Source organism: Chiloscyllium punctatum, chromosome 20 (genome assembly GCF_047496795.1).
Source record: "Chiloscyllium punctatum isolate Juve2018m chromosome 20, sChiPun1.3, whole genome shotgun sequence".
NCBI lineage: Eukaryota > Metazoa > Chordata > Chondrichthyes > Orectolobiformes > Hemiscylliidae > Chiloscyllium > Chiloscyllium punctatum.
In genome coordinates, this window is record NC_092758.1 from 46,234,935 (window position 1) to 46,253,988 (window position 19,054).

At 40.7% G+C, this 19,054-nt stretch overlaps 1 protein-coding gene across 1 annotated transcript in view; it reads right to left on the reverse strand.

The window, feature by feature from the left end:
• LOC140492319 (nuclear factor NF-kappa-B p105 subunit-like) overlaps nt 1–19,054 on the reverse strand; it is a 152,513-nt gene that overhangs the window by 39,375 nt on the left and 94,084 nt on the right. Inside the window, exon 4 of the mRNA XM_072591265.1 lies at nt 16,926–17,024. Within this exon, the coding sequence (XP_072447366.1) occupies nt 16,926–17,024 (99 nt within the window). The remainder of the gene's footprint in view (nt 1–16,925; nt 17,025–19,054) is intronic.

A 19,054-nucleotide genomic window follows, 5' to 3' on the forward strand; every position in this document is an offset into this window, starting at 1 on the left:
AAGAAGTCCTAGCTTATCCAGTCTCTCCTTATAATTCAAACCCTCCAGCCCCAGGAACATCCTGCGTAACTCTTTTCTGCACCTCTGCAATTTAATAATATCCTTTCCGTAACACAGAAAGCAGAAAACATATTGAGGGCACTTTGGGTAGGATGCATAACATTACATGAAATTTCAACTTTTAAAAAATATTATTGTTTGCATCCACATCTGTTTTTTTGAGTCTTTGTGTAGCCCTGAATGTGACTGAGCCAACATGATGCTTAACTTTATGTCAATACAGGATATATCATGGATCAATGTGTGTGCTGAGAGCCTGCTATAGAATGTGGAAGCAAAATGAACAAGGCACATACAAGGCAATGAGTCCTGCTGATACCATCGGTCCTTGTTCTACAGCATCCTTATTCTTTCCTGGATCTCTGTATCCACTGTATCCAAAACTGTTGGTGTGAATGAGGTAGTCAGTGATGTCTGGGGCAGGGAGGTATGTAGCACACAGGCAGCCAATGCATTAGGATGGCCAGGGATTAGGGACAACACACCCATAAACTAACACATGTACCCTGACCACTTCAGGTGTGGTTGCAGTTAATTTCTTTCCCATTGTGTATTTTTGATTTGAGACAGAAATGTTGACCAAGGAACAAGGTCGTGCACTCAATGGCAGGCAACTGGAAGCTCAGTGTCATTTTTGTAGACAGGATGTAGGTGTTCTGCTAAGCAGTCATTCAGTCTGTCTCCCCAACGTAGAGGGGATCACATTCCGAGCAGCAAATACCATTGACTTGATTGAACGAGGTGCAGGTAAATTGTTGCTTCACCTGGAAGGTGTGTCTTGGGTGTTGGATAGTGAGGAGGGAGGAAGTAAATGGGAAGGTGTTATACCTTCTGTGATTGCATGGGAACATGCCTTTGGGGTATGGGGAGGTGTTGCAAAGGGAGGAGGAGTGAACTGGAGAATGTGGTCCCTCTGGAAGGCTGAAAACGAAGGGGAGGGGAGGGGAAATATGTGTCTGGGGGTGGAATCCTGCTGGAGGGGAAATAATGGCTAGTGATCCTTTGAATGTAGATGCTAGTGGGATGGTAAGTGAGGACCAAAGGGACCTGAAGTGGGAGGGAAAAGAGAGGGTGAAGGCCGAAGAACGGGAGATAAGTTGGACTGGGTGAGCTGGCTGAGAGCTCTGTTAAACCTGATGATTGAGAAATTTTGGTTGAGGAAGGTGGACATTTTGGAGGCCCTTTGATGACACTGGCATCATTGGAACAGATGTGATGGAAGCAGAGGAATTGGGAGAATGGAATAGGGTTTGGATGTATAGTTAAGGTAACTGTGATAGTTGGTGGGCTTATAGTAGATATTCGTGCTGAGCCTATCCCCAGAAATCATAACAGATATTGAAGAAAGGAAGGGAGGAGTCAGAGATGGACCAGGTGAAGATGAGACCAGGTTGGAAATTGGAAGCAAAATTGATGAATGTTTCCAATTCTGAATGAGAAGAGGAAGCAGAATTGATTATGTCATATCAGAGAATGAGCTGTGGGTGTTGGGGTCCAGAGTTGGATCGAAACAAGAAATGTTCAATGTACCCCACAGAGGGATAGGCATAACTGAGACCTTTGACCTGAATGAAGTGAGAGGAGTTAAAGGAGAAGTTGTTCAAAGGGATAATGAGCTTGGCCAGGTAGAGGAGGGTGGTGGTGGATGGGGATAGTTTAGGCCTTTTTTTCCAGTAAGACACCATCAGCCCTAAAACTATCTTGATGGAGGATGGACATGTAAAGGGATTGTACGTCCATGGTAGAGAAGAGGTGGCTGAGCCCTCACATTGGATATTCTGAAACTTGCATAAAGCATCAAAAGAATTATGGATGAAAGTAGAAAGGGATGGAGCAAGGAAAGAAAAATATTGAATCAAGATAGGAAGAGTTGAGTTCTATGGAGCAGGGGCATAGGTGTGCATGAGCAATCCTGTTTGTGGATTTTGGGAAGGAGCTGGAAGTGGGCAGTGAGAGTTTGGGGTACCATGAGTCTGGACTAAGTAGGGGACACATTGAAATGAAATAAGATCAGTGACCATGGTGGACACAATAGCCTGGTGTTACATGATAGGGCCAAGGATCAGAGGGAGATAGGAGAAGGTATTTGAGAGCTGGCACTCAGCCTCTGTGATATACACAGACAACAACAGCATCATCCTTGTCTGCAGACTTTATTACAAACTCAGCATTAGATCTGAGAGCAAAATACAGGCCAACCTTTTTCTAGCTACATTCAGTTCTAAAGAAAGGTCACTGTATCTGAAATGTTAACACCACTTTCTCTTCACCAATGCTGCCAGACCTGCTGAGTTGTTCAAACAGTTACTGTTTTTGTTTCTGATCTCCAGCATTTGCAGTTCTTTGGTTCCTCCTGGAGTGACCTATCTGCACAGACCTGGACAACAAGTACCCAGACCCCTGACTAGTGGTTGTATATCACTGACTATGTTAGTCAAACACCATGGACTGGTCTCTATGCAGCCACAGGACTGATCGTGAACTGCTGTCTGGAATGCTAAGGCATAGATCCTCTGACCAATAACACTCCAACTTGATGCCTGCCCATGACCAATCCCTTGGTGCAGTATTGGAAGCATTTATTGTGTTGGGAACATGTAACTCCATGGTCTTTGGTGAGGGCAACTCACCTAAGACTTTGAAATGTGTTTTCTATGTAAACTACTAACACATGGAGCAAGTGTGAGGTTGTCACAGTACACTGCCATAGAGCAAGACGTATGCCCCTTGACTAAGGACTGCTGATCAACAAGGTAGGCTGATTGGTTGTGTAATTGTGCTAAATGGTTCAGCAAGGCATGGATGGTGCAGGTATGCACTTAGTGAGCAAAAGCAAAGAGTGCAAGCAAATAGCCTTGAAATGTAGCATAGTCCAATCCATGAGCTGGGTGCCCATCCCTGCATGCAAAGTGGCCATGTAGGAGCCTTTCAATGCTAGCTACTGGCACACACTACAGCAGAGGCCTGTGCTTCCTAAGAGTTCTCCAAGTTGATTGGAGAGGTGGCACAATGGCATGAGGGGTTGGCAAATATCAAATGACTGAGGATGGGGGGTGCACGGAACTGGTACCCATGGATCCTGCCCTGAGATGCTGGTTTAAGCTGAGGCTGATTGCAGCTAAGGATGAGCTGAAGTCGCCAGGTATTCGTTTGACTTTCAAGTCGAGAATTTTTGACATCTAGCTTGTTTGGTACATTTGGGAAGATAGGAAGCTGAATTTATAAGGCATTTAACAAGCTATAATTTCCTTAATTAGCTACTCACCATTACCAGCAAGAAAATAGCCTTCCACTTGGCAAAAGTACAACAGTTGTAGCCAGATGCTCATGACTTCAATTGAGGCCTTACTAGTCCTCTCTTCTGATTCTGCCATCTTACCATAATCCATATTGCTCAGACCTGTATATAATTTCATTCCTTAGATTTTTTTAAATAACAAAGATCAAGCTAAGATTAAGGAACGTGAGAGTACTACCTGGTTCAGGTTTAGGGATATCACTGTGCTGAAACCATTAAAAAGAGTAGTGATTCTCTGTACAACAGCTGGGTAGACCATTTTAGACATAGTTCCAAGTTAAAAACTCTTATTGTTGAGCGGGTTGTCCATGAAAGTGTTCAAATTAAACTGGTCATGGAACATAACAAGGCTATTTTCCTTCGAGGACGACTACTAAATGTTGGCGCCAAAGTAACATTAATGCCAGATGGGGCCTGTGAAGTGATAAATGCTATTTTAACAGGAGCAGGGAAAACAACCGGCTAAAGTAAACTTTAGCTGAATGTGCAAGAAGAGGGATGGTAGGCATGAGCCATGATGGGCAAAATGAGGTGAAGACAATGAAGGCGTGAAAGTGCATTATGGGCTCTGACTGGACTTGGAAGTGATCATGCCCTCGGCGACTTTCCCAAGCTTGCAAAAGGTATTCATAGGATAGGTAGTAGTCCAGAATGTGATAAGATGGAAAGTAGAGGTCAAAGCTTGCTAAGAACTTGGGCTTTGGATCAAGCTGGCAATACCAAGAAAAGTAAGAGCCATTATGATTATGAAATTTTAGTGGCTATGAACAAATTAGGAAATAAGTTAATGATGACAACCAAAAAGATTTGGACAGCTGGAAATAATTAGTTGCATAAATGGAGGTATCAGATAGAAGATAAGCAGCCTTAACATAAAGGTAGACATGCACAGAAAAAAATGTTCCCTGATGGGACATATGCTGAAGCCAAAGCAGTGGTTCAGTGTTTCAAAGAGAAATTTGGTGATCAAGACATTGAACTAGATTCCCCTCATGCAGGAAAAGTGAAACTTTAAGATTTCTTTAGCTTTTTCAGCAATGTAGCCCTGAGAATGTATGTCAATTAAATTTTAAAAAAAGTAGATTTGCATGGTGAAAACTTTCAAAGGAAAGGTTTCCCTCAAGAACCAGATAAATTAGAAGGGAAGCTATTGAAATTAAACAAGTGTTTATATATTGAATGGTGCAGTGAGGCTAACATATTTCTCAGTTAGATCTTTTCTAAAAGTAGGTTGCACTCATCTGAAACTGACCCAGTAATTTTCTAATGGTATCGCAGACAGAAACTGGTAGACACCTTTATGATGCAGAGTACAGGCCAGGGCCTGTACTGTGCTGTAATGTTCTACGCTGTAACGTTCTATGTTAAATATATCAATAATTTTCTGTGAGAATTTGCTACAGATCTTGAGCAATGTTTGGTAAACAAAACAAAATGGAAATTTAAAATTGGAAGTCGGCCTTCTGGGGGCCTTTAAATATCTAAGATTAAACTTAAGCAGGGGAAGTCAGGACTAACTTTGGATCAGTAAGCTTGACTGTTGGAAAATGTTCATCACATCCTGATAAATTGAATCAGGTACTCATACCTAACCCAATGCCAATTATGTCATATTGAAATTGAACCCTAAGTTGACATATGCTATTGTTCTGGAAATCTGGAGTAAGCAAATAAAACATTAAAGAAATTAAAATCAGAGCCATGTACACTCAGGTTTTCAGCCTTGGGTGACACAGAATATATGAAGCTTTTTTTTTGTGATGCTTTGCACACCAATATTCCAAATTACTACTTCAATATAGCAAGACTTATCATATTTTTGGTAGAAAAGAATGCTGTCTATTGACTTGGGAAGCTCCGAAAAAAAGATAGTTTAAAAGTGTCTTAACTGCTGAAACATAGATGCCTGTAGCAGCTTAGATACAGGGGTATATTTATCCAATATGGCATAGGAAATTGTAATACAAGGTGTAATTTGAAGTAACAAAAACAAAAAAATTGCTGGAAAAGTTCAGCATCTGTGCAGAGAAATCAGATTTAATGTTTCGGGTCCAGTGACCTTTCCTAAGTTCTGAGCCAAAACGTTAACTCTGATTTCTCTTCACATATGCTGCCTGACCTGCTGAGCTTTTCCAGCAAATTCTGATTTTGTTTCCGATTTAGAGCATCTGCAGTACCTTCAGCTTTCATTTAATAATCAGAGCTAAGTTTGACCATAGAATATTATGTGCACAGTTATTCTCTTTGGGACAATGTCCATTCTACAAAGGAAATTGGTGACAAAGGTTGAAAATTGACTCTCCTGGCATAGGATATTTGTTGGAAAGAACACATTCCAAAATAAAGTTAGTCACACAAATAACCAGTTGTCAGAGTGTTTCTCAAAAGAAGTGCTTGTTTCAAGAAAATATTGGATATTCCTACAGAGGAATGACCGGTATTAAGAGGAGTCATAGAAAATTGAAAGAAAAATCAATGTTTATTTGAGTTGCTTTGTGATTAGATGTGTTTTATTTGTTCAAAAAATGGAGCATATAGGAGGCTAACTGCACCATATGGAATAGGAAAATAACATGTATGTAATTTTGTTACTGTTCATTTGTACTGCAACATAAGATATGGAATATGAAAATATATCATTTTATTTAATTTTACTTCATTTTGTTCAAAATTTGTTTGTATATCTTCAGAGATTTTATTGTTAGATAATTTGTCATTTACATAAATGATTTGGATGTGAACATAGGAGGTATAGTTAGTAAGTTTGCAGATGACAACAAAGTTGGTGGTATAGTGGACAGTGAAGGAGATTACCTCAGAGTATAACTGGATCTTGATTAGATGGGCCAATGGGCTGAGGAGTGACAGATGGATTTTAATTTAGATAAATATGCGGTGCTGCATTTTGGAAGAGCAAATTAGAGCAGGACTTATACAGTTAATGGTAAAATCCTGGGGAGTGTTGCTGAACAAAGAGATCTTCGAGTGCAGGTTAATAGTTCCTTGAAAGTAAAGCTGCAGCTGCATAGGATAGTGAAGAAGACGTTTGGTATGCTTTTCTTTATTGGTCAGTGCTTTGAGTATAGGAGTTGGGAGGTCATGTTGTGGCTTAGCGGGCATTGGTTAGGCCACTTTTGGAATATTGTGTGCAATTCTGGTCTTCTTCCTGTTGGAAGGATGTTGTGAAACTTAAAAGGGTTCGGAAAAGTTTTACAAAGATGTTGCCAGGGTTGGAGGATTTGAGCTATAGGGAGAGGCTGAATAGGTTGGGCTGTTTTCCCTGGAGTGTTGGAGGCTGAGGGGTGACCTTATACAGGTTTATAAAGCCATGAGGGATATGGATAGGATAAATAGACAAGGTCTTTTCCCTGGGATGGAGGAGTCCAGAACTAGAGGGACTGGGTGGTTTAGGGTGAGATAGGAAAGATATAATAGGGGCAATTTTTCCATGCAGAGGATGCTGCATGTATGAAATGAGCTATTACAGGAAGTGGTGGAAGTTGGTACAATTACAACATTTGAAAGGCATCTGGATGGGTACATGAATGGGAAGGGTTTAGTGGGATCTGGACCAAGTGCTGGCAAGTGGGACTAGATTAGGTTAGGATATCTGGTTAGCATGGATGAGTTGAATTGAAGGGTCTGTTTCCGTATTGTACATCTTTACAATTCTATGACTACAATCCCAACCATCTAGATGGACAAGGGCTGCTGGTGCAAGGGAACACCACTCGCTGCAAATTCCCCTTAAGTCAAATACTGCTTTTGCTTGGAGCTACATTGCTGGTTCTTCTTTGTCATTTAATCAAAATTCTGGAATTCTTTCATTATTACACGGTGGGTATAACTGTTGTTGAAGAAGGTAGCTTACACAACCACCCTAAAGGAATTAGGACTGACAATAAATGTCGACTTGTACAGTGGCAAGTTGGAATTCATGATCCTTAAATTGGCCGATAATTTTTCAAACCAACACCATTTGACTATGTGTTACATGGACCGCAGCAGTTCTAGAATGCAGTGCAACAAACCTATTACCACTTGTTTCTCTCCCAAAATATAATATACCCCTCAAAATGTTAGGTTACATTTTTCTTCATTCATAGAACATTATTTAATGTGCCATGAAAAAAAATATATATTAACAACATAAGTTCACCAGGGGTCCTCATTTCTGAATTATCATTACAAACCTCAATACATCCATTGAAAGCATCATTGTTTAAGTTAAAATATAGGACATGCATATCGAGACCGATGATCCCACATACATGTTGTGCTCTCCTTTTCAAACCACCATAATTTGTTAAAGTATTATAAGTGGCTTGTTACCTCTCTTTGTATATGATTATTTTCTGAATTTTCCTTTTGCTATTAATGTTGAATATTTTCTCAGTAACTTAGTATTTTACTGATAGACTGTCAAGATTTCCCCACCAGTCCAACAATAGGCAATGGGAGATTTAACAATTTGAATGTGACATACTGTTTCCTTTTCAGGATGTCTAAATCAAATATTTAAATTCAGAGTTCCATTAGTACAGCAATTTAAAATTCATGGACAATTTGCAGGTATTGATGAAACGTTCAGAGAGACAAATCAGTGGCAAATGAAGTTTAATACTGTGCCACGTGTAGTGATGCACTTTGGAAGAAGTATAAGATAAGGGAGTACTCAATGAATGGCAGGTCACCAGGAAGCTCAGAGGAACAGAAAGATTTTGCAATGTTTGTCCACAGATCCTTGAAGTTGACAGAACAGATTAATAGAGTAGTCAAGCTATTTGGGACATGTGCCTTTATCAATGGAGGCATAGATTATAAAAGCAGGGAGGTTATGTTGGAGCTGGCAGGCTATGTCTAGTTCTGGTTGCTGCCCTGTAGGAAGGATGTGATTGCACTGGAGATGATACAGAGAAGATTTCCAAGAATGTTGCCTGGGATGGAATAGTTTAGCAATGAAAAGAGCCTGGTAAGTGTTAGACCAGAGTAGACTAAGAGGGAACCTGACTTGATACAGTTGTGAGAGATATGGGCAGAGTAGATAGAAAGCAGCTGTTCCCCTTAGTTAAAGGATCAATAACAAGGGGCCAGACTTTTAAGGTGCAAGGTAGGAATTTTATAGGAGATTGAGGAAATTTCTTTTTCACCCAGAGAGCTGGAATCTGGAATACACTGTCTGTTTCCTTTACACAGAAACGTAGGCTACTTGACGTGGAAAACCTGACCAACCTTTAAAAGTACTTGGATAAGCATTTGAAGGCAATGAGCCAAGTGCTAGAAAGTGAAATGTTTTAGATTTAGTGTTTTTTTTGGTCAATGCAGAGACTATGGGTCAAGGGGACTATTCTGTACTGCATGGTTCTGAGTAGGTCTGTCGGCCCTTCCGAGTCTGCTCTGCCATTCAATAAGATTACAGTTGATCATCCAACTCAGTACCCTCTTCTCTCTTTCATCCCATACCCTCTGATCCCTTTAGCCCTAAGAATTATATCTAACCCCTTGTTGAAAACATTCAATATTTTGCCTTCAACCCCTTTCTGTGGCAGAGAATTCCACATTGTCTGTGGGAAGAGATTTCTCCTCACCCAAGTTCTAAATGGCCCACTCTGTATCCTTAGACTATGAAACCTAGTTCTGTACTCCTCATTCATTCTATGAGATCCCCACCTCACCCACCTCACCCTTCTAAACTCCAGTGAATATATTCTTAATTGATCCAATCTCTCTTCATACATCAGTCGTGCTATTCCCATGACCAGTTTGATAAACTTTTGTTCAACTCCCACCATAACCAGAACATCTTTCCTCAGATAAGGAGACCAAAATTATGAACAGTACTCCAGGTGTTGCCTTAGCAAAACCCTGTACAATTGCAGTAAGACATCCTTGCCCCTGCACTCCAATCTTTTTGTTCTGAAGGCCAACATACTATTGACACATAATTGGTGTACAAGGACATCCAGATCTCATTGCACCATCCCCTTTCACATTCTATTGCCATTCAGATAATAATCTTCATTCCTGTTTTTGATATTAAAATGGTAATATTGCATTGATCCGCATTACAGTCCATCTATTGTGCATTTTCCCACTCACTAGAATTAGAATCCCTACTGTGTGGAAACAGGCCCTTCAGCCCTACAAGCCCACACTGACTCTTCGAAGAATATCCCACCCAGACTCATTCCCCTATATTTACCCATGATTCATGCACCTAACCTATACATCCCTGAACACCATGGGCAATTTAGCACAGCCAATACACCTAACCTGCCCAGCTTTGGATTGTGGGAGGAAACCGGAGCACCTGAAGGAAACCCACACACACACAGTAGAACATGCAAACTCCACACAGTCACCCAAGGCTGGAATTGAACCCAGGTCCCTGGTGTTGTGAGGCAACAGTTCTAATCACTGAGCCACCATGCAGCCCAAAATTGCTTCACCACTGAAGCAATTCTGCATTCTCCTCATAGTTTGCCCACCCAGCTTACTTTATGTCATATTTCATAATGAATTTCATAAGTAAAATTCCCAAATTACCCCATGTCTCACAGAGCATCCATTTTAAAAGTCTAATTCCCATGTTGTATTATTAACCATTTTCTGTCACAGCCAATAAATTTTCCTGGCACTTTCTGTTCTCTGTGTCCTTCTGCCTTACAATAAATCCTTTTTACCAGAACTAAAATCTCTCCTTGATGGTCTTGTATAATGTCTCAATTCTCTCTTAACATTTCTGACACTTCAGCTTTGATGAATGCTTTTCTATCAGCATGTAGCACATGTCAAAGGATGGAGAAAGCAGAGTAAAGAGTTGCTCCCTATAGTGCTGGAGGATTATCATACAATAGTGATGGCAGTTTTGAATTCTAGTTGTATACTAATAGGAATTGACGATACTCCCAATTATCTGTAAGAGATTTTCTGGCATGTACTGCATTTGGCAGTGCCATTTGTAACCTACAGTTTACCTGATTTGCTCATATTTTGAGTAACATTTCATCAATTATTGCGCGGATTCACTCACAAACTGATATTGAATCGACGTGCTGCAGAAGAACGTATTACTACTATAACATTTAAGTTCTTACATATCACAAAATTTGTTATTCACAAATTCACCTCCATTATCTGTTAAGACTTTTATTTGTGATCCAAGGCTTGTGCCCAGTGAAGTTTCCATTCTCTATCCAGTACTGATCACAATAAAGGTTCAAGTTCACTTTGCACAAAGCTACACCTGTCCAATTAAAAGATAGTTAACTATTTTTATTATAGCAATACACAGCCAATCACAATATTTTCTTGAGTGAAAGAAAGCAAAATAATTCATATATAGGAATTGTTCACTTCCTGAAAATAATGTCTTGGGCCTGGAATAGCAGAACCCTCATGGACAGCCTAACAGTGACATACTTGACTGTCACGCTGCTATCTTAGCCCAGGAACTTAAGCACTATGGCACTGACATTGTTACCCTCAGTGAGACACTATGGTCAGGACAAGATCTACTCAAATAACAAGGGAGTGCATAAACTTTATTCTGGAAAGGTAAAACTGAGGCTCATCCTTGTTCAAAATCAGTATGCCACCATCATTATGCATGTACCCAATTCATAGAAGCAATGGATGAGGTCAGAGAGGAGTTTTATTCAAGTGTTGATTACACAAGGCCCTAAGTTACAAGGGGAGATGATCTGATTTTCTTTGGTGATTTCAATGCCAGAATGCGCCTGACAGAAGCCATTCAAAAGGTGTGATTGGCAAGTAAGGAAAAGTTAGTAAGTTTACAGATGACACCAAAAGTCTCTTTTACATTTTTCCCCTTTCACCTTAAAAGTCCCTCTAGTTCTGGACTCCCCCACCCCCAGGGAAAAGACCTTGTTTATTCACCCTATCCATGCCCTTTGTAGCTTTATAAACCTCTATAAGGTCACCCCTTAAACTCCGAAGCTGCAAGGAAAACATCCCCAGCCTATTTAGCCTCTTCCAATAGCACAAATCCTTCAACCCTGGCAATATGCTTGTAAATCTTTTCTGAACCATTTCAAGTTTCACAACATCCTTCCAATAAGAGGGAGACCAGAATTGAACACAATATTCTAAAAGTGGTCTAACCAATGTCCTGAACAGCCACAACATGACCTCCAAACTCCTATACTCAAAGCTTTGACCAATAAAGTATATAAAACATCTTCTTCACTAGCCTATCTACCTGGGACTCCACTTTCAAGGAACTTTGAACCTGAACTCCAAGGTCTCTTTGTTCAGCAACACTCCCCAGGACCTTACCATTAGGCGTATAAGTCCTGCCCTGATTTGCCTTTTCAAAATGCAGCACTTCACATTTATCAAAGTTAAACTTCTCAGCCCATTGGCCCATCTGATCAAGATCCTGTTATATTCTGAGGTAACCTTCTTCGCTGTTGACAACACCTCCAATTTTAGTGTCATCTGCAAACTTACTAACTATACCTCCTATGTTCATATCAAATCATTTATGTAAATGACAAAAAGCATTGAACCCTGCACTGATTCTGTATCCAAATGGCTAGTTCTCCCTGTATTCCATGTGACCTAATCTTGCTAACCAGTTTACAATGAGGAACCTTGTCAAATGCCTTACTGAAGTCTATATAGATCATGTCTACTGCTCTACTCTCGTTAATCCTCTTTGTTACTTCTTCAAAAAACTCAATCAAGTTAGTGAGGCATGATTTTCCACACACAAACCATGTTGACTATCTCTAATCAGTCCTTGACTTCCAAATACATGTTAATCCCATCCCTCAGGATTCCCTCCAGCAACTTCAACCTCTTGCACCTAGAAGGGAAAAGGCTGCAGGTCTTGCATGAACAGAACCTTATTGGTAGAGACCATTCATGTATTTAATCTTGTTTAGAATCCAAAACCAAAGATACACATTCAATTAATTAAACTGCAAGAATTATAGTTTAAAACAAAAGCATTGATCTACCCCACAATCAAAGAACATGACCTAATTAAATATCACTTACAATAACGATATTAAAAGTACAATGGACTCCAAATTGATCTCATCCAATCTCTCTTCTACCCCCATTATGCTGACGCCCCAAAACTCAGGTCAGACAGTTACTAAAAATTGGAAAATTAAGAGGTGTAACACTTAGTATTTAGCTCCTGCTTCTTCACTGTCTAAGACCCCAAACACACTCCTTTCAAATGAAAAAGCTATTCACTCATATTTCTTTTGATTCAGTTGACTGCATTCATGGAACACTACCACTCAAGTCTGTAAATCTGACACGGACCTTCCTGTTTTAAATTTACCATCTTACTCTTACACTCATATTTCTGTCCTAGGCCTGCTGCATTGTTCCAGTGAAGCTCAACACAAGCTCGAGGAACAGCACCTCATACTTTGATTAAGTACTTTACAGTCTTCTGCAGTAGTGCTTAAAAAACAGAGGTGGGACCAGGGAGTTGGGCCCAATAATTGGTACTGCACTGGAGGGAGATACTGTGACTTGGAGAAATGAGAGTTGGGGCAGGAGTTGTTGTTGCACCAAGAGCTACCAGTGGCCAGAAGGCAGAGTCTTTTGATGCGGCAGCCTTCTGCTAAGGACGAAGGTCTTTTGTTGGATCCAGAAGTTCCCTTTTGTTAGATCCAAGGTGGCGTCATAGGACAGAGGAAAGCAGGGATGTGTGTGGAGCCTACTGTAATGAATAATGTAAATTTTTAAACATAACTAAGAGATTAAGAGACAAAATGTAGTAAATAGGGTAGTAACTGCCTGGTTATAATTTCAGTAGTCTGCAGGAGCGTTTTGAGGATGATGACCTTTCATATGTAGAAGTGTGTCAGTTGCTTTTCGAAAACATTTGTTAAATTGTGTTTTGTACCAGTTCAAATACCAAGGTATCCAGTAAATTAATGATTTATATTGATTGGAGATACTGAGAATATTGTTAAATTATTCTAGTTCTGCACCTGTGACAGTCCAGATACCTTATACATCAACACATATATGGAAGGTTTCTGCTATATGTCAGTATCACCTAAAAAATCAGTTAATGAGAATGAAAAAGCAACTCCCTAAAATCAAACACTATCCCTTGAGAAAATTGCAAAAAAAAAGAAAAAATATAGTGAACCCTGTTGTCAAAATAACTTCATAGACACTGTCTTCCATATTGATTAGCTTCTTGCTGAGTGTCAATCTATATCTTGTTTTCACATTTTTGCTTTCAGAGAGAACAATGCTTTGGACCAATGCTTTGCTTCATTGCTATAATTATTACCACTCCCATTCCCTTTGTTCCATGATATCTTTGTCATTTAATCTACATACCCTCCATCTTATCCCAGGTCAGTTCGCTCTGTTAGTAGACAGGCAGGAGGCTGGAAGAACACAGCAAGCTAGGCAGGAGGTGGAGAAGTCAACGTTTCAGGTGGACTTCTACTTCGGGTCTGGGGGTGGGAGTATGGGGGGAGCTGCAGACAAAGGGGGTGGTGGGGACAGGGTGATGAAGTGGAGATAGGTGATGACAGGCAGAGGGTACGACCTGATTGGTCAATGGGAGGAATGAATCCAGGCGGTGGCAAGAAGGAGTGGAATGGAGGGGGAGGGGCTGGGAAAGGAGTTGAGGATGGGAAAGGAGGTTATTTGAAATTAGAGAACTCAATGTTGAGTTCTCCGGGCTGTAGGCTGCCCACGTGGAAGGTGAGGTGTTCTTCCTCCAATTTGTGGTTTTGTTCATTGTGGCAATTTAGGATGCCAAGGATGGTCATGTTGGAAAGAGAGTGGGAAGGGGAATTAAAATGGGCAGTGACTGGGAGTCCGGTCGGCCCCTACAGGCTGGGCTGAGATGCTCAACTAATTGTTCCGTTTAATTTGGTTTATGTTTGGTCTCCCCGAAGTAAAGAAGACCACACCGGGAGCACCTGATGCAGTAAACTAGGTTGGAAGAGAGGCAGGTGAACCTCTATCTCACCTGGAAGGACTGTTTGAGGTGAGGGGGCTGTTGTACCAGCAGGTTTTGCTTCTTTTCCAGTTGCAGGGGAAGGTACCTGGGGTTTCAGGTTGGTTGGTTTGGAGAGTGGCGCAAACCAAGGACTGTCAAAGGGAACAGTCCTTGCATGAACATCTTACTCAAGCCCGCAGGGGCTGACCAGACCTCCTAGTCATTGCCCATTTTAATTCCCCTTCCCACTCCCTTTCTGACATGACCATCCTTGGTCTCCTCCATTGCCACAACAAACAAAACTTCAAATTGGAGGAACAACATCTCAGCTTCTGCCTGGGCAGCCTACAGCCCAGAGGGCTCAACATTGAATTCTCCAATTTCAAATAACCCCCCTCCCCATCCCCTGATTCCCTTCCCAGCCCCTCCCCCTCCCTGCCACCAACCTGATTCAATCCTCCCATTGACCAACCAATTGTACCCTCCACCTGTCTTCACTTCACCACCCTGCCCCACCACCCTTACACCCACCCCAAGTTCTGAAGAAGGGTTACACCTGAAATGTTGACTTCTCCACCTTCTGATGCTGCCTGGCTTGCTGTGTTCTTCCAGCCTCCTTCCTGTCTACTTCGGATTCCAGCATCTGCAGTTTTTTTAAAAATCGCTAACACAGTTAGCTCTGTTGGCTGGATGACTGATTTGCAATGCAGAGTGATGACAACAGTGTGGATTCAATCCTACATCGGCTGAGGCTACCATTGAAGGACTCCCATTCTCAACCTCTCCCCTTGCCTGAGGCATAGTACCTTCAGATTAAACCACTATCAGGCATCTCCCTCTGATGACAGAGCAGCCCTGTGACCCTCCAGGGCTATGGCCTTCCTTGTTGTACTTCCTTCCTCCTCCCTATCTACAGAATAAATTCTATCATATTCTTCCAACTGAAGAACCCTTTCTTCAGTTCAGAAAAAGTCATGTTTGACTCATGTTTCTCTCTCCATTGATGCCACCAGACTTACTGAGCATTTTCAGCACTTTGTTTTAATTTCTAATTTCCAAAGTCTGCAGTATTTTTCATTTATCCTATAACTGGACAAATAAATATTGAAAGTAAGGGTGGAAGCTTCTCCTGAGGTGAGTTTGGAGTCAACAGCATTTAATTGAATGGGAGGTATTGGTTGTGGATCACTGTCTTCCTGCCCTAGTTCAATTAAGTCCTAGGTGGGAGTTCTTGAGGGTGGCTTTCCGAACCAGGGCCAATTCGGGCTATTAAGAGGGCAACATATTTCCATTCAAGGGCTTCTTCCTCCCTGCTGTATTTGCTTACAACTTCTTCCCAGGAATGGGGTTGTCTCTCATTGATCAGTATTCAGTGGATGAGCAAGAGACCTGGCATTAGAAAGGAGGCAGCCCACTGAGAACTACTCCCTGCCCTTTCTTCTGAACCCCCTGCAACACTTAGCCAGTGACCACCCCCCCCCCCCCCCCCCCCCCCCCCGCGCCCATCCCCCCCACCCCCCCACCCCAGCCTGTCAACTGGTTTGGATTCTAATCTAAGCGTGTGAATGAGAAAGCATGTATTTTCCTGTCAAAACAAATTGCATGACAGGTGATGAAATAATCAGAGACCCAACAGGTATTTTTCATATATCTCTGTCCTGTCTATCTTACACTGATACAACAGAATTGATGTACCGCAAGTTTTTTTGTTTCAATATGTTTCCAAGTCTCCTCACGACACAGATATTGACAAACTTATTAAGCGCGTGTAACAATATTAGACTGATACCCAATGTATAAATGCCTTACTATATTTCAATAAAACTGTTTGTCTGCTGTAAAATCTACAGTAATTTTATTAGTACAAGTTATGAGCTAGTCTTGATTGTTCCAAAAGTACACAACAGTCAGCATATTTGCTACACTATCATGAAAATGCTTATCATAAATTCATTTGGCCCACATGAGTCTACTACGTATTTAAAATACTCATCAAAGGTATGAAAGATTCCATTGGGAACAATTCCATTGGGATTCCATTTAGAATAAACAGCCTGTGGGGCAATTTCCAAAGACAGATCACTCTGTTCAAGGGATGCCTGACAGTTGAGATTAGCAACTGTTCTGTGATGCTCAAAACCCAAAAATGCACTTTTAATACAGGCCAAAAATACCCAGCACTAACATCTGAAACAAGAAATATACATTAGTACTGGAAAATTGGAGACAGTTGTAAGACTTTCTTTAGAATGTTAAATTAGAAATGGAGGATGATGCGTGAGTGTGTTCCAATAATTTATTCAAGGCAGTGAACAATATGATTCCCAGCTTTTAAAGCATTGCTAGGAGGTACCTCAACCATTTTTTGAGAGTTTTTTTTGTGTAATCTGAAGGGACAGGAGTACTTATTTTCTAATAAGGGTCAAAATCATTTCAGTGTCGATTTATTGCCAAACATTTTAAAATTTCCTTGCTCTTTTAGCTTCTACAGTACTTTATAATTTTATTTTACAGTGGAAATGTATAAATTATCTTAAAAAACAAATCTTTAAAAAGTTTGAAGATTAATGTAAGCTTGATAGGTCATAGTCATTGTTTGGTAAACAAAAGTACCTTCACTGTTGGATAGGTTTTCTTGTTCTTTTCACTTGAGACTCCTGGCAAGCCACCGTGAGATGGTCCTTCACATCCATAACGAAAGCGGAAACCTCGCTTAAAAGCAGAAATAATATGAACTGATTATTTGTTTAACAATTAATGCAACTTATTACAATTTTGTTCAAGATTTTTGTCTTGCATTCAACAGGACAATTTGCAAGAAATATCAATGCAAGGTGAAAAAAAATTATATTATAGGAGAGAAGAATGTTGATTGCTTGACAGGTGGACCCTATATTCCTGATGAAGGGCTTTTGCCCGAAACATCGATTTCGCTGCTCTTTGGATGCTGCCTGAACTGCTGTGCTCTTCCAGCACCACTAATCCAGAATCTGTTTTGAATGGACCAGATAGTTACGACTGAAATTTAACTGCTAGGCTTTGATTAAATTTTAAATAGCACAGATTTATTCAGACAGATCAAGAAATGAATCAGAGAAAAAATAAAAACCTATTTTATTGAAATGAAACAGGCACACACTTAATAACACTTATTTACGGGGTATATTACATATTCCTACATACCAAGATATCCAATTCCACTGCTGCGCAAGTCCCCACAAGTTTCATGAGGATTCACCACTCTGTACCTGATTGAACTAGCAAATCTCATGACCTATCCCTCAGATCTCATCCTTAAAAGGACCAACTATTATTTTCTTCCACTTCTTAAAGTCCCTTATAACACATCAGAATTATAAAATTACAAAGTTACCAAAGCAGTAGTGAGTTTTGAGAAAATTTGTAGCTCAGCTTGAGGTTCTGGATGTAGGTTAGCTGCTAATCTGGAAAGTCTGTTTTCAGATGTTTTGTCACCATACTAGGTAACATCATCAGTGAGCTTCCAGATAAAGCACTGGTGGTATGGCCCACTTTCTATTTATGAATTTAGGTTTCTTTGGGTTGGTAATGTCATTTCTTGTGGAGACACCATTTCCTGTGGTGATGTCATTTCCTGTTCTTTTTCTCAGGGGGTGGCAAATGGGATCCAAGTCAATGTGTTTGTTGATAGAGTTCAGGTTGGAATGCTTTGCTTCTAGGAATTCTTGTGTGTGTCTCTGTTTGGCTTGTCCCAGTCAAAGTGGTGTCCTTCCTCATTTATATGTAAGGATATTAGTGAGAGTGGGTCATATCATTTTGTGGCTAGTTGATGTTCATGTATCCTGGTGGCTAGTTTTCTGCCTGTTTGTCCAATTTAGTGTTTGTTATAGTTCTTTCAAGATATTTTGTAAGCAGTAGTGGTAACATTAGTCCATCAATAACTTTGTCAGATGACTTCTTTCTTGCTTAACTGACTGACGTTCTTCCAATGAAATAGTCACTATTGGATTCAACAAGGACTTATGCCTCGTGTCATTGTTTCACCACCCTGTTTCAATTGTTTCCAGTGGGACAGCAGTCTGGACTGTTACTGGCTGATCTGACATTTCATTCCCCAGACAACCCACAATGCTTCCTGCCAGTACCACTGAATCAAGGCATAACATTGGTTCTTGGGATGGCTCTTTCCCATGCAAGTGGACAAAATGGTTTTTAAACATTTTTGTCTTGTACGCTACTTTTGAAGGACACTGGCTATGTTCTGGCTGCAACGACTACTGGAACTTAATTTGTTCCATTAACTAAAATTCTTCATTAACACTGCATCATTTATCTCAAATGTTCTTGTACTTCCAAATAAATCATTGTTCCTCACCTGGTTCCTCTGGCTTGTTTCCACCCTTCCCACGAAGTTTGGGAACACCTGGTTTAACCTGGTCCTCAACTGACAATCTCTTATCAACTAAGCAGGACAGATGCCAGTAGTCATTTATGGGGTGACCGTAGATGATAGCAGGAACCTAGTTAACTTGGTGTTTAAAGAAGAGGGTGGTTGCTTCTTTGCCTTGAAATTCTGCACTGTATTTTCAGCCAGTCCACTAGACGAAGGATGGTAAGATGCCATTCTGGTATGTTTTATTCTGTTGTAAGTCATTAACGTCTGAAACTTCGCACTGTTAAAACTGGTATCAATATCCAAAATGGGGACCTTTGGTGGACTGCAAAACACTGGCACAACTGTGGATCTCATTTTAAGCACCTCC